Source organism: Hemibagrus wyckioides, linkage group LG27, assembly GCF_019097595.1.
Source record: "Hemibagrus wyckioides isolate EC202008001 linkage group LG27, SWU_Hwy_1.0, whole genome shotgun sequence".
In the NCBI taxonomy this organism is placed as follows: Eukaryota; Metazoa; Chordata; class Actinopteri; order Siluriformes; family Bagridae; genus Hemibagrus; species Hemibagrus wyckioides.
The window spans coordinates 13,793,174-13,809,592 of record NC_080736.1 but is presented as its reverse complement, the minus strand read 5'-3'; the positions used below and the strand labels follow the sequence as shown (position 1 = coordinate 13,809,592).

General features: G+C 37.4%; 1 protein-coding gene across 2 annotated transcripts in view; it reads right to left on the bottom strand.

Moving 5' to 3' along the window:
• otog (otogelin) overlaps positions 1-16,419 on the bottom strand; it is a 57,467-nt gene that overhangs the window by 7,664 nt on the left and 33,384 nt on the right. For both annotated transcript variants that reach the window (XM_058381314.1, XM_058381315.1), the window contains exons 30-48: positions 16,003-16,159; positions 15,789-15,815; positions 15,396-15,563; positions 14,430-14,708; positions 14,236-14,353; positions 14,063-14,142; positions 11,278-13,724; positions 10,870-11,047; positions 10,610-10,758; positions 7,119-7,208; positions 6,295-6,481; positions 5,957-6,177; positions 5,733-5,871; positions 5,229-5,417; positions 4,162-4,371; positions 2,755-2,859; positions 2,564-2,668; positions 1,864-1,965; positions 1,625-1,723 (exon numbers count right to left, since the gene is read on the bottom strand). In XM_058381314.1, coding sequence (XP_058237297.1) covers positions 1,625-1,723; positions 1,864-1,965; positions 2,564-2,668; positions 2,755-2,859; positions 4,162-4,371; positions 5,229-5,417; positions 5,733-5,871; positions 5,957-6,177; positions 6,295-6,481; positions 7,119-7,208; positions 10,610-10,758; positions 10,870-11,047; positions 11,278-13,724; positions 14,063-14,142; positions 14,236-14,353; positions 14,430-14,708; positions 15,396-15,563; positions 15,789-15,815; positions 16,003-16,159 — 5,050 coding nt within the window. The remainder of the gene's footprint in view (positions 1-1,624; positions 1,724-1,863; positions 1,966-2,563; positions 2,669-2,754; positions 2,860-4,161; positions 4,372-5,228; positions 5,418-5,732; positions 5,872-5,956; positions 6,178-6,294; positions 6,482-7,118; positions 7,209-10,609; positions 10,759-10,869; positions 11,048-11,277; positions 13,725-14,062; positions 14,143-14,235; positions 14,354-14,429; positions 14,709-15,395; positions 15,564-15,788; positions 15,816-16,002; positions 16,160-16,419) is intronic.

The window sequence follows — 16,419 nt, the reverse complement described above, 5'->3', positions numbered from 1 at the left end:
AGAATTGTGTCCTGTGATATACTGGCACCCTGTCATAGGTATCCCATGCCTTGTACCCCAGGTCCCCTGGGATAGGCTCCAGGTTTCCCCACACCAAAAAACCTGGACATGTTTTCAACATGTTTAAAGATCTTTATATAGCATATATAGCCGTGGAAAATAACTCTACAAAATTGATTACACTAATTATAATATACAGACCCCTAAAGCCATATTCTGATTTCCTCTGTGAATTGGTGTAATGATCACTTGCACACCTTAAAACAGACCACCAGAAAATTAGAACATAAATGGCATTAAACTTAATTGGTAGTATTTCAAGGAAAGCCTCTTAAGCTACAGAAAATCTCTTAGTGCTACTAGATCAGCATATCTCTCCAACCTTATTGAAGATAACAAAAATAAGCCTAGAATTTTATTTAATTCTGTGGAAAAAAATAATCTGCAGAAAATCACTAGAGAAAAATGCATATCATCAATATAAGGCTGTAACGACTTTATGGGTTATTTCAATGGCAAAATTATAACTATCGGGCAAAAAAAGACTATTAATTTAAAACCAAACAATTTGATAGTTATCAATATTACTATATTAGATCAACATTTAGAATGTTTCAGTCTCCTTTGAGAGACCAATTTAATTTAAATAATTTCCTTTTCAAAATCATCAACTTGCATACTAAATCCCTTACCTTCATGTTTCTTCAAATAAATACCAGTAGCAACTGAAACCCTTCTAAAAATTATGAATTCCTCCCTCAGAACTGGCTATGTATGTAAATATTTTTAACAAGCAATGCTTAAATGCCAAATTAAAAAATCTGAGCTTGACCCGTCTCAGCTGTTTAACTATATAGGTCAATATCCAAGCCACCTTTTATCTCAAAAATTCTAGAAAAGATTGTAGCACAGCAGTTATTCTCATACAAAAAAACACTGTATAGCACAAATCTGCTAATCTCTTATTAACTGCAATAATTAATTACAGTAACCCTGATTAATGCTAAACACAAACAGTTTTATGTACATTGACATGGGGGAAAATGGAGGCCAAGTTAACATGTTGAAAAGTGTCATGTTCCTCAAACCATCCTTATACAATTTTTTTGCAGCATGGCAGGGCATAGTATCTTGCTGAAAATGGTGAGGCCACCAGCTTGCTTTTATACCCTAGTGCATTCTGGTGTCATTATTTCCCCAAGTAACTGATGCACATGCACTCAGCCATCCACACGGTTGTAAAAGAAAGAGTGATTCATCAGACCAGGCCACTTTCTTCCATTGCTCATCTTGTCTAACTTTGCATGGCACAGGCACTCTGACTGGTGTGTGGTTATGCAACCCCATATGCATTACGCTGTGATGCACTTTGCGTTCTGGCACATTTTTTATCCTAGCCTGCATGAGCTTTTTCAGCAATCTGTACTATTGTAGCTCTTCTGTGTGATCACACCAGATGGGTAAGCCTTCACTCCCCATGTGCATTTATGAGCCTTGGGCACCCATGACTCATTGCCATGAGTAGTTGTCCTTCATTGGCTGGCTGATGTGCATACAAAATCACACACACACACACACACACACACACACCTGTTGCGACAGATGAAATAAATAAATGACTTACTACATTCCTGTGATGGACAACACTGCTTTGGAACAATATTGGAAACAGCAACCATTCCTAATGGGCATGTGATGACTGAACACCTGGAAGTCTCACACACTACATGCATGCACACACACACACACAAACAAACAAACAAACACACACACACACACACACACACACACACATACACAATACGGTGTTCTGTATCTGTGTATATAAGAGTGTAAGAGTGTAAGGTGGTAGAAATGGCTTACAACAGTGATATATGGGACAGCAGCGATCTGTACTATTTGGCTCCACAGTAAGCAGCTCTCCATCTTCACACTCTGGAATCACCTCTGAACATATGGCACACACTACAGTAAACACACAAACCAAACAAATACACATCAGTGCTTAGTTTTTATTTTGCCGATGCTAACGTGTAGGTGTTACGGAAGGAATCACCTTACAATACATAAAATCTGAGGTGTGAAGAAATCTACATGATTGTGAATTTTGTTTTGATTATTGTCCCATTTTTTCCCCTACTGGTACCACTATAAAAACAGCTCTATATAAGGAGAACAAGATTTGGAGCCTATTCTGGGAAGGCTAGGAATGAGCTGGGGATACATCCTAAATGGGACGCTTGTCCATCACAGGGCATCATGCACACAAATTCACACACTCACTCATACCTACAGTCAGTACACTGATCCATCCATTGCTATGTTTTTGGTAGGTGGAAATAAACTGGAGCGAAGTTGGTAAATGATGGGAATATCCACACAGCCAGTAGCAGAAAGGGTTAAACTGGAGGCCTTGGAGTGGCACCACTATGCCAACCACAGTTTAGTTACTGTGCCCAATTGCACCTTATCCCTCGCTAAAGAGGTTATATTGCTCTTACTCTCCCTCTGTTTAAACTAAAAAAAATAGACTCACTGTAAATGTACTGAAACAAGAACTCACTGCAAATATACGCCAGACAGCAGCTTCCTTCAGTGCGAGTGGCAATTAGTGTCTGATCCTCTCTGCAAACAGGGACATCTAGCACACACTGGTCAGGATCACACTCTACAGAGAAAGCCCTGTTTATTTTATATGCACACACACACATGCAGCACACACATACGCAACCATAAACATTATATTAATCTCACCACAGGTGTACTGTGGACAGCATGAGTCCTGTCTGAAGTACAACACCATCTTCTGTCCAAATCCACAGTTCATTGAAGTAGTCTCACATGCGCTCTGGTTACACACTGTAAAATCAAGCAGCAAAAGTAGGATCTACTCATTTATTTGAGTTTACAGTTTAACTGTGCTTTGAACATACATTATGGTAACCATTTATTTGGTGGGCATTTATAGCACAAACATTAGCTTGCCATAAATCTTTTATAAAGCTACGGTAAAGAATTGAGTAAAGGCTTACGTCAAAACTCTTCAGGCGATATTAGTGGCTTTAAATTAAAAAGAGAAGAAAACATATCTTTCTTTTATCAAAATGAGTAGATTAATCAAAATTGTCACTTTAAATAATTTAATTTCTATTATCATCTAGTTTGACTGAAAGGCACATTCATGCTACTTTTAGTTTATGAGTATATATATATATATATATATATATATATACATACAGTATATAAAGGATTACATAGGTTAAAGACATTCAAATTTAAAATTTTCCAACTCCAAACATTTTATGTTACTATACATTTCTAGTGTTATGTCATTTATAGGGTCTATTTTTGTTCCATTAGAGATCATTTAAAAATAATAACTACGAGAGATTTTTTCAGTGGATCACAAGACATATACTTTGCTAGCATTTGGAGACATTGGCATTTAATTGCTTAAACATGAATCAATCTTTTAGCCTCCCATTTGCTCCCTGTAATATGTTACCAGAATTTTGCCCATTCTTTCTGACAGAACTACTGTAACAGGTTTATGAGCCTTGCATGTCCTTGCTTGGACATGCTTTTTCAGCTCAGTCCATAAAGCTTCTAGAGGGTTCAAGTTTGGTTGTGCTTGTGAATTTCTGACTTTTTCTTGAGCAATTCAGTGTCCAGGTGGTCCAAGGATTTCTATATTTGCATACAATTGCTTGTAAATTTGCTCATGGAACTTCAGTTGTTTGGAAAGTATTTCTGGTATGGTGAATTATAGCTGAAATAAATCTGTATCTATAATTGTTCTAAAATTATCTTTAAGGTGAACAAAGTAGAAGCCTTATTAACATTAATTTACTTTGCAAATGAAAGAGTTTCATGTATTTAATGAAATTATTTCATATATTTAAGCATTTGGAAGCTCTGCTTTCAGCTCATTTTAAGTATTGTTCAAAATATAATCCACAAAAAAATGTAAATTTTTGGACTTAAGTGACCAACTTAAGTCACTAACTCTGAATACAGCCTAGGATGTGAAATTTGTGAAAAATGTGAACACAGTCGTTATTGCTTAGCCCCCGTGAATTTGATGAAAGAGATCCACAAACATTTTACTATTAAGTCTTTAAAAGGTGTTGTTGGTACATTTTAGGAATGCGTGGAACTGACCACAGACTCTTTGGGTGCAGCAGTTGTTGTCATCTGCCAGGCTAACGCTGATCTCTCCTGCTCTTGTGCAGACTGGCTGGGGAATATCACTGCACTCAAACTCTACAGGCACAATGCCATCACTCTCACACCGATACATACAGCATCCATCCACTGACGCTTTCCAAACCTCACCCAAGGCACGGGGAGATCCGAAACTATCTGTACAGGCTGCAGAAATAAATGCATACCCAGTTTAAATATACCTCATTGTTATAGGAAGATAGACACAGAGAGACAAAAAGTCACACCCAGTGAACCACCATTACAACAACAACAACAATGACAACAGTAATGAAATAAAAAACTGTCAAGAGGGAAAAGAGAGTGAAACAATGCAGTGTATAAAAATTGTTCATTGGGCTTGAACTATAAACTTACATATATTTGCATCAATACATAAAACAGATATTGTTTCATTAAAAGCTAGTTGCATTTATTTTAAATAAATATATATTATTCAGATTTAAATAATAGTTTTTAAATTATTTAAAAACATTCATTTAACATAAGGTGAATGCTTTAGATCATTCATTATTGTTAAAATCCTAATTTAGCCCTTTTCTAACCAATGAGTGAGTGTGTGGTTTGTCCTGCAGCATTTTTAAGAGGTGTTTTTTCACCCTCAATGCTATTATTAGCCCAAATACTAGGACTGGGTTCCTTTTTATTTTATTTTTAGTAGGTTTTATTTTTTTGTTTTTGGTGTATGTGTGTATGTGAGTGTAAAGAATCCAGAGACATGGATTTGCATGGAATTGAAAAGATATATTTAACTTTTTCAGTGAACCAGTGTATCTTTCAAACAATTCTAATTATTTTTTATAGCTTTACTAATTTTTATTATGTTTTAAATAGTTATTTCTTTGTTTGTTTGCTTGCTTTGCAAATAAATCTACAGGTAAATAAAATAATTAATATTGCTTGTAACATTGACATAATAATGTTGATTTATTTTCTTTTAACCCCTCAAACAATTTTTACAGTGTGAAGAGAAACAGAGGGGAGAAGGGGGAGAAAATGCATACCACATTTCACAGGTGAGATGCAGAGTGCAGAGAATGGTCGATGAAGTAATGTCCCCTCTGGACACATGCATCCCTCGGACATGCCTGAACACTGTACAGCATCATACTCAAACTCCTTATTAGGACATGAAAGAGCTGTGCAAGCAGGGAGACATGCCTGGTATTGCAGTTTCCCAGGACACACAAATGCTACACAAAACACACAAGAGAATTCATTGAATTTATAAATTGAAGCATATAGCTGCATAGATCAGATCTGTACTTAAATTTGACTGTTATTACTTTACAGCTAGTACTGTAAACACAGTAACACAGACGCTAGGTGAATAGATTTTGGAAACTTTTGCATAACTTTCAGAACTCTCAAAAGTTTCTTTCTTTCTTTCTTTCTTTCTTTCTTTCTTTCTTTCTTTCTTTCTTTCTTTCTTTCTTTCTTTCTTTCTTGTGTCATTTTGTCTTATTTGGTATTTGTAACTTGAATTGTGTTTGTGTGTTTAAACATACGACAATAGTCTTGGCTTCTCCACTCGATACAGATGTTAAATTTGTGACAGGAGGCAACATATGCAGCAAGAGCCACACAACGGTTATTCACATACTCCGCATCTCGTACCCATACTTCACAAAATGTAGCTGGTGGAACCTGACACACACACACACACAGAATTATAACATGAAAGATCACTTAAAATGTTTATAAAGCTTCTTAAGGTGTGCATGCTGCATACATAAGAATGACAGGCAGTGAAAGTGAGGTTGTGGAGCATATTGAGGCAGTCAGAGCAATCACTAGTAGAGCAGTTAGCCTCCCTTCTCCTGCTCAGGCCAACATAACTTGTAGTGTTGGGAATCTGCCAACTATCAATGAAAACAGCTGGATCTTCAGCATCAGCCACTACAGTACCATTGGCTAATATCAAATCATTTAGTGAGTTACCATCACAACAACCTATTTAACAGAGAGAGAGAGAGAGAGAGAGAGAGAGAGAGAGAGAGATGTCAATAGCAATATGGAAATTTAGTACAATTCTCATAACTCATATTTTTTTATGATTTAGCTGCATACCACATAACCCCATGGTGGAGGCCTTATCGGCACGAGTCTCTGTTTCAATCACCATCATGCCTGTGCTGTGGAACCACTGGATCTTCAGGCCAGCAGGAGTCCGTATCAGATACATGTTACCTGTATCTAGAACCTCAAAACCATCCTTTTTTAAACGTGGCATTGCATATCTTGAGTTAATATATACCTATGAAAAACAAAAAACAGATTCATTCATTTATTCCTAAATTTTCAGTAAGTGCTTTGTTCAGATAAGCCTCACAAGTAAGAGAGAGATGACTAAATCAATTATATACAGTATACAAGCATCTAGAAATATTAGAAACTTGAAACTGAATGTACCAGAAAGCTGTGTGGAACCATATCACATATTCAAATGTAAATGTGTGTGTTTCTATTTTTCAGTGAATATACTAAATATCCATTTCAGCACAAGTGTAATTCATAGTATAATGCTGGCATACTATGTTGGTTGGGAGAATATAATTTTGATCTGTTTATGTTCTATTACTAAGCTAGTACTGAAACCACATGTAGTGCAAAAGATAATCAGGCAAAAGACAGTCTATCAGTACAGTATTTGAGATAGATGTTTGCATTTTGTAAGAAAGCTTTTTAATTAAACCTACAAAATAACATGCAAAGACAAAATAGACCAGACAAGCATTCTTTAAATTTTCTTCACGAGTAGTTTTATCACAGGGTTTTTTCAATTTTAATACTAATTCACTGGTAATGGTCACAAAAAGGGTATATATTATGATCATACTGCAGTTGTGTTTGTGTTTTTTAATTCAGAATTTAAATGGTAAATGGATACTCACCCGTCTCTGCAAACGATTAACAAGCACCTGTTTGGAGTCATGCGTAATGTTTAGAGCTGCCAGGCACAAGTGAGTAAAGTTCCAGACAAGCTGTTGAGTAATCAGAGAATAAGGAAAAATAAAATATGTGCCATTTTATTTACTTGATATTTCATGGTCATAATTAAAATGCTAATGTCAAAATGAAAATTCAAGCTTCTCTTTAGCTTTGCATTTTTATTCATTTGTGCAATAATTTTCAAAAATGCCTGAAAGACAACAAAGTCTTTAAAATCTGTTAGGAAGAGTTAGTTAAATGCATATTTTTATTATTCCTTTTAAATTTGTGGCATATTGTGAGTTTATTGTGACTGTAAGCATTAGTCCTTCCTGCTGCTCTTGTGGCTTTTATGACACCAAAATTCCCCTTGGGACACCAAACTTCCCTTCTATTCTAGTTGAATAAATTGATTTTAAATATCTTTAACCTCTGTGTATAAATACTTCTGGCTGTATGTAGGCATGTTTAGTCATGCATACAGTTTGATATAATGAAGTATAATTAGGCTAATTATTCTGATTACTGAGGGTTATCTACCCTATCTACTTCAGAAAATACACCCCTGGTTAGTCTAACTCCTTAAAGATTGAGAATAGTACATCGTCACAAGATTGACAACCATTAGTTTGTTTAGTGAAATTATGATGGATTGGAAATGAATCTATTTTTCTTGCTGATCAACTATATCTACTAGCAAAATAGCATGTAAACTCATTATTAAAATGTATATTGTTCAAATGTTTCTCCCTGTAACATTGCAAAATATTAAAAACAAAATGAATCTTCATAGTCCAAATAATATTTCCTATGCTAGTATGTAAAATAATAAAATGAGGAGATGTGAGTTTCTCTGGCAGCCCCACTTTTTAATAAAGCAAAGCCATTTAAAATTTGAGACATACGTTTTGGTCCATTTTTCCAGTATATTGTCTATTATGCATTTTGTGTCTTACCATCAGACACAGACTATAGTGAAGGAACATATGTATTTTTTCTTTTTTAATTGTCTTTTATTTTACTTTTACAAAAGTAAAATAAAAGAAGGACAGTAGGGTCAGGTTTTAACTTTGCAACAATGCCCTTGTTTTATTCTGTGCACATTAAATACTGTCTTTTATCAACTTTTAATTTTTGTTTAATTTTATTCTTTTCTTTTCTTTATTACCTCCTTTTTTATTACTTGAAACAACAATGAAACAGCTGTCTTTATTTTTGTATTTAAGACAGGTGTAAATGTTTTTAGTTTTCAAACTTTTGAAAAAAAAATAGGCATAAAATGAGATACATTTGGATTTCAAGAGTAGTTTAACACTAGGTGTATGGAGTCAATTGCAGAGCAGCATGATTAGAAAATCCAGAGACGTTACCATAGAGGCAAGAAAATTACATCAGACAAAGCAATCCAGAGAGTAACAAAAGCACGGTGTTTGTGATTCACAGGCAATCACAAATACTTAGCAAAGAAGAGACAGGGCTTAAATACACTGAGGTAACAAACAGGCACATGTAGGTGAGCAGAATAACACGGGGGCTAAACCGATGTAAAGAGAAACTGTAGACAAGGCTAATAAAAGTCTGTGGCGACATCTGGTGGTCAAAACAGTTCATTCTGTGACAGGACCTCCCTCTAAGAACAGCACTTGACGTTCTCAGAAACAGTAGGATGATGGAGGTGAAAGTCCCTTATAAGGTCCTTGTCTAGGATGTTACCAAATGGAACCCAGGAGTGCTCCTCAGGACCATATCCTTCTCAGTCTACCAGATACTGAACATCTTCATGAACCTGGCAACTGGACTGTGAAAACAGGCTGGCCATTGATGATCCATGGAGGGGGTGGAGCTTTGGGAGCAGTGATCAGGGGGTAGTGAGCACAGGTTGTAGCTGGGATACATGGAATGTGAGAAAGGAGAAGACAACGGATGACTGGACTGATTCTACTGATAATTTTGAAGGGACCAACAAAACAGGTGGCAGGTTTGTGGGATTCTATCCTCAGGGAAAGATCTGTAAAAGATCAAACAAAGAGCTTTTCTCCGGCAACGGTTGGCCTGGGTACCAAATATTGGCACCAGGTCCCCTTGCAAATTTCGATGCAGTATAAAACAGTCAGCCATAACATTATAAGCACTGACAGGTGAAGTGAATAATACTGATTATCTCCACATCATAGCACCTCTTAGGGAGTGGGATATATTAGGAGGTAAGTGAACATTTTGTCTTCAAAGTTGATGTGTTAGAAGCAGGAAAAATAGGCAAGCATAAGGATTTGAGCGAGTTTGACAAGGGCCAAATTGTGATGGCTAGACGACTGGATGAGAGCATCTCTAAAACTGCAGCTCTTGTGGGGTGTTCCCGGTCTGCAGTGGTCAGTACCTATCAAAAGTGGTCCAAGAAAGGGACAGTGGTGAACCGGTGACAGGGTCATGGGCGGCCAAGGCTCATTGATACAAGTGGTGAGCGAAGGCTGGCCCATGTGGTCAGATCAACAGACGAGCTATTGTTGCTCAAATTGCTGAAGAAGTTAATGCTAGTTCTGATAGAAAGGTGTCAGAATACACAGTGCATGACGGGTCAGGGTTGTTTTGGCAGCAAAAGGGGGATCAACACAATATTAGGCAGGTGGTCATAATGTTACTGATATATATTTTGCTCAAAGTAGCTGAGAGCTCCAGGATGAAGGGTTCTCAGATGCTAGACTCTTCAAAGTGGCTTCCAGCTCCTGATTGACCCTCTCAGTCTGCCTGTTAAACTGGGGATCATATCTGGAAGAGAGGCTGGCTTTGGCCCCAATGAGCTTGCAAGCTTGCCACATATGATCTTTGGTATCCAGGATGGGCAGTGAGGTGAGACAAATGTCCCCAACTTAGGACTTTAAGCTTTAAGCTTTAAACTTTAAGCACAAACAGAAGTCCCTTAGGACCTGGGTCAGTCTGAAGTGCATGTTTAATTGCTGCCTCTATTCCCCAGCTCATGGGTGCCACAATTCAGGGCTGGGAGATAACTGGCCCAGCATCTGTCTCTCAACTGCAAAAATTGAACTTGTGTCTTTGGAAAGGTTTCTAAAGAATTTATTTAAAAATTCCAAAAAACAGTGCATAAATTAAAAAAAAAAAAAAAACAGAGCCAGAGAATGAGTTCATGAATTTAAGGGAAAAAACAGAGATGTTACCATAGAGACTAGTAGAATTTTTCGAGACAAAGCAATCCAGAGAGTAACAAAGGCACAGCATTTGTGATATACAGACACAAGACAAAAGCACAGTAAAAAGGGGACTGAACAGACATAACTAGAAAATCTAGGCAAGGTTAACAAATATACCAGAGTATTTGGCAACATCTGGTGGTCAAAACAGTTCCGTCTTTGACAATGGTTGGGCTTTAATTATAACTGCGTAATATCAAGATGATTAAAAAATAAAATAACAAAATATGTTTAAGAATATATCTCACTGTGCTGTCTGAGATGAGGCACTCCTGCACCAGGATGGTGACAGTCTCATTCATGAGTTGTGTCACCACGTATGCTGCTGCTTTGTAAAGGGCTACACTGTTCCCATCAAATGTGACAATATTTAGGTCTGGAAATACTGAACACCGACCTACACACAAACAATAACCTATTAAAATGTACCTTTCAAAATAGCATGCAACATAACATAACATAAATGTATATGTACTCTTGTACTGAGGTGTGTAGGTATACGACTTACATGGACAGTCCCATTTTGGGCAGCACTTGTCTCCGTTGACCAGCACAGCAAAGCCAAGTAGACCACAGTTTGGAGGGCTGGAGTCATAGGGGCAGCTCTGGGACTTATTAAATAAGATCAGCTGGCCATTCACACAAATGAGCTTAGTGCACTCATCTACTACCAAAGAGTATGGTGGCTACAGTGACACAATGACATACACACAAAAAGCGTAATACAGTTAATGAGTTGAAGCAATATAAATGTAGTTATTATTTGATTTTGTATTCGTAGGGATTTTTGTTGAAATACCATTGTAATTGACACTATCATTCAAGTTTAAGAATAAATTAATTGATGTATGAATTTCACTAATGTTATCTGATGTTATGCCAGTATTGCGATTTACAAAAAAGTTGTTTTACTTACAGTGCAGACTTTGATGACACTAACATCCTTTGATGAAGTGGGCAAAACTGAAGGAGTTAAATGTAGAAATTCCTCTTTTGGGGTTATCCATTGCTTTGTCCTTGTTGTGTAAAGTGTGGTGGGTGTGATAAGTAATGCAGAGCTAGAAGTTTGGGAACTGTCTGGTGATGGTAGCTCTTCTGTGGTTATGTGTGTTGCTGATGTCATCTTATCCACCAGTTGCCAATCTGATGGGGACATGGTAAGAGAGATTGTTCTTGCAGAGACAGTAGTTTTATCATGTGGGGCAGTGGGAACAGTGGTTGATGTGCTTGTCCTGACTGATGTTGCATTGGGGCCCACTGCAGTTTGGTTTTCAGTCTTTTGAAGTGGTGTCTTTGTACTAGGAATGGTTGAAAATGTTAATGGACTTAAAGAGCTAGTTTGTGAAACAGTCTTTGCTCTCTCTAAATAAACAGTGGTATCTAGCATTTTCTCTGTGGATGTAATTGTTTTTGATTTTTCAGTGACTACTGGGGGAAGAAAGTGTGTTGTCATGGTGATTTTGGATGTTTTGTGAATGGTTGAAGGAACAGTTGAAATGTTGGGAGTTATCATTGCCTCTGGTCTTTCTGTGTATGAAGTCATTCTGGGACTGGAAGTAGGCTGTAACCATGATTGCAAGGATTTATCAGTAAAAATCTCAAATTTTTCAGTGTGAGGAAAGAAATGAGTCGTCTCCATTTTATGATGGATGGTCCCAGAGCTGACAGTGGGTGAGTAAGAGGTAAACACAGTCTCTGTGGTTGGTGCACGAGGCTCAGTTGTTTTGGATGTGGAAGCTGAACCGGCCACCTGTGTTTGAGGTGAAACTGTAACTGCAGGCGTATATGCTTGAAGTGTTGTTTTAATGATGATTTCATCTGCTAATGTGGAAGTTGTGGTAGAAGGCTGTGTCGTGAAAGTGCTGATTTTCTCTGAGAGATGAGCATAAGTTGAGGATGAATATGAAAGAGGACCTAAATGTGACTCTGTAGAACTAGCTTTAGCTACAGTACCATTGCTCACCATTGGAGTTATGGGGGTTGTCTTGTGAGTGTGCAAAATTTGTAAAGGTGGTAATGTTGATATGTTGTATGCTGTAGCTGAAGGAAGGACCTTAGTGTGCATGGTTAAAGTTGGCACTGGGAGGCTTTTTGTTAGAGTAACATCTTTAGTTGTGCTTTCAAACTCATTTGGGATAGATTGATATGAGATAGATTCAGTGGATGTGGTCCCTCTGGTGCTGGGGCTCATTCTCCAGGATGTGGTTGTGTGTGTCTCATCAATAGGTAGGAGACCAGGAGACCAGGATGTATGAGTGGTATAAGGTATAGATATTGGCTGAAAGGTTGTAGTTGCTGTAGTTACCACTGGCTCAGCTGCAGAGATCATGGGAGGAACTGTTGTAATTTGGGTTGTGGTGTTGAAGATGTCTGATATTGTTTTGCTGGTCACAGGGTACTTTGACAAAGGATATGCAGCCGTAAATGACAGTGTTTGGGTTGACTCTCTAGGTTTCATGGGGATATGTGTTGTGGATGTTTTCATTACAGCTGAGGAAGTAGGAATAGTTTTTTCTTTGGTGTGTGTTATTAAAGGTTCTCTGGTACTACTCACTGTAGTTGTTTTTAGTGTGTTGAAGGCACTGACAGCTGTAATAAACTCTGTGGAATATCTTGGAGTGATTGTAGGTAGCATAACAGTAAGGGGCTGTAATGGGGCAGGTACACTATGATGCGCAGTGGTGGCAGATGTGCTCAAATCTAATGCAAGAGATTTGGTCAATGTAAAGTTTTCAGCAGAAAAGGTCTTAGTCTCTGTACTGGTTTTAGACAATTCAGGAGGTATTGTAATTCTAACTGTGGAAGTTTTTGAAAATGTGGCAGGTTCAGGGCTGGTAGTATTAAAAGGTACTTTGAATGTTTCTGGTGTGGTCTCAGTAGTGGCCTCTGTGGTGAATGCTAATATAGAAGGGAGAGTACTTATCCCAGTGAGTAATTTGGTTGAGGTGGTGGAAATGTCCATGCTGGGGGGTACAGAGAAATTTGTACTAATGGATACTGATTGTGTTACTCTTGGAGTTGTAGTCATTGTCCTTATTGTTTCACTAGGAGTAAAAATAGTAGTAGTGAGCAATGTAATGCTTCTAGCAGTAGAAGCCAGTGACTTAGGATGGAATGTAGATGTCTTCATTGAGTCATCTGGCACAGGTATGGTAGAGGTAGTAATAGGTGGAGACAACAGGGTTGAATGGTGTTTAGTAACAGTTGTAGAAGTGGTAGTTCTAGGTTCTGGAGGAGAAGACTTTGTGGTATTGAGTGCCTCAGTTGATGTGACGGTGATGATAGTTGCTGTGGCCAGAGTGGAAGAGGTGATTGCAGTAGGTGTTAAACTGAATTCTGCCAGTGTAACTGGAGGTTTAATACCTGCATACAAACACAACACCCATCAAAGGATATAAATAAAATATAAATAGAAAAGAGTGACACAGCAGGCATGAAAATGACATGAAATTGAGACTTACAATCAGCTTCAAAAGAACTTGAAATACAGCAAGTTTTCAATACATTGAAAAATAGATTTAAATGATGAAATGTTTTGAGCAGTTGTATTTACAGTATATGTGTGTTTCATCATATAGTGTCATTTCATTAGTGGACACAAACACATAAAATAAATTATAAGGTCAATAAGCTGGGCATTAGTAACATTTTCAGTAATGGAACTAGCAATAAAAAAAAACAGTAAAGAAATTATATCTTACAGTCATCTAAATAGACACATCTTTGAGTCATCTCATCCATGACCATATCAGCTGGACACTGGGGAAAACATCCCTCAACTCTGCAGAGTGAAATAAACAAAAAGTAACACCATGCTCTAACTTTAACTTTAAAGCATATAAAGGTACAAGCACATGTTTGTGTGTGTTCTTACTTTAGGGTGGTGACACAGCTCAGAGCTGCCGGATCACTACATGTCCTAAAACATGGACTTGTACAAGATTCATACCTCCACTGGCACTGAGGACTTATTAAGAAGTCTGTAGTGCTGCCTGTCAAAAACAGTATTCAGTATGAGCATGAATGTGTGTGGATGCATGAAAATCTGTTTTTGTTATATTGATTCACCAGCGAGTTTGAAGAGAGTGGCTCTGCGGTAACGAGGTGAGTGGTTGTATTTCAGGAGTTGCAGTTTATACAGCATGTAGTGTAGAAAGTATCCAGGCCACACAAGTGATTCTAGTGAATCAAATCCAGTGATCCAAGTATCCCTATGCATTATGAAGGTTGCTGAATCACAAAATTCCCTGCTGTCCTCCCACTTACGCAGCCTTAAGTGGCCACTGCGCTCTGTGAGGAGGAAATAATTTGGCCTGTCTGCTGCCTCAAATGATACTAATGATGAATCTAAAGCACAAAAACAAAAAAAGGAAGTAAAATTAAAATACCTTTGCTTAGACATTTTGAGTTAATGACAGGTAATTAAAAATAAATACATACAAGCTTAAAATATAGTCCTCAATCCATGTAACCAAAAACAATGGAGCAAATCACAGTATAACAGTATATCTTTAAGTAAAAACGGTTCCTTTTTTTTGGATGTGTAACAGTTCTAGCCTGGGAAAAAATGTCTATTTGAATTTTTTTTTTTTTTAAATGCTTCTACTTATTCACTGTTAAAATATCCGGAAACTATTGTTTTACTGATCCATTCCTTTCTGCTTCATGCTGCCCATATACTTAATATTCCTAAGAAAATTTAATTGTACCTAAGCGTTTTTTCTTCCAAATGGCCTTTCAGGTTTAGGACTGGTTTTTAAAGATTTAGATGATTAGAATTGTGCATGATGCTAGCAAGGCTTCAGTAAGAGCCATTTCACATAAAAAATTCAGAAAAAACTTTTTTTGCTTTACATTCTAACTTTTTTCACCATTGTATGAAAATAGAATTTGCAAAACATTAAAGCAACAATGCAACAGTAATGCCACAGTAATGCCAGCCAACGGTGATGATAAGGTTGATGGTGTGTGTTAATATACAAGCTATCAATTGCATCAAATGTATGTGTCTGGCTATGTGTGTACATGTGTTACCATGTGGTCGGGTTTTACTGAGCCCTGGAGTTATCATGAACAGAGTCACAAGACCATCTCTGCTGGACACGCCCCTCTTCAGAAACACCAACCCACTTGTCCGGTTGGCTGCCAATAGCAAATCCCTCTCTCTGTAGGTCAGCAACCTAATAGGACCTTTACCTAAAACTGTAGAAAGATATTTAATTTTCAAGTACATATGCAGTCACCCTTTCACATATGCAACCACCCACAAACATACTCACCCACACACGCACTCAGGCAGTCAGCCACCTGCCCACCCACCTGCTTGTCTGCCCACCCACACATTCACCCAAAGCAACAATCCGAGTGACCCCCATGAGAAATTATGGAATGACTGCCAAAAGCAGAGTTAGTAAATTATAAGAATACCTTTATTGTAGTATTCACAGTCATATGCTGTAAAGAATAACAGAAAAATAGTTATTCTTGCTTCTAATCATCAGTCAGTAATTGCTCTGAATCATCAGTTAAACAGCATAATGAAAGAACATGAAAAACAACATTTCTTTCTTAACCTTTTAATCCCATAATACAGTGAATATGAGGTGCTTATCATTAATTTTGCAGACGGGTGGTCACTCACGGCATAGGGAGGGTGATCGCCAATCAATAGGAATTCCCTGTTGGCAGCAGCTGTGAGCATATGTTGCCAAACTTGAACAGAAACATTCACAGTCACCACCTCGACTGCAGCTACATGTATCCGCCAGGCAGTTCATATAATAAGATGTCACATCCACCTAAACACATCACATCACATATGGTAAAACAATCTGCCAAGAATGTGAGTAACAGCATTTATAGGAGATTTATTTGTAAGTCTGTTTGCATGCCTGCTTTAAGAGATAATATGTGTACACATATGCATATATGTATAAATGACTGTTTCATGCTTATGTTAAACAATATTTCATTTAGCAGTGTAACAATGCCTGTTCTTAAACTGTGATCACTGATGAATTTCATTTCAACTTATTCCAGGATTACCATGTACATTTTA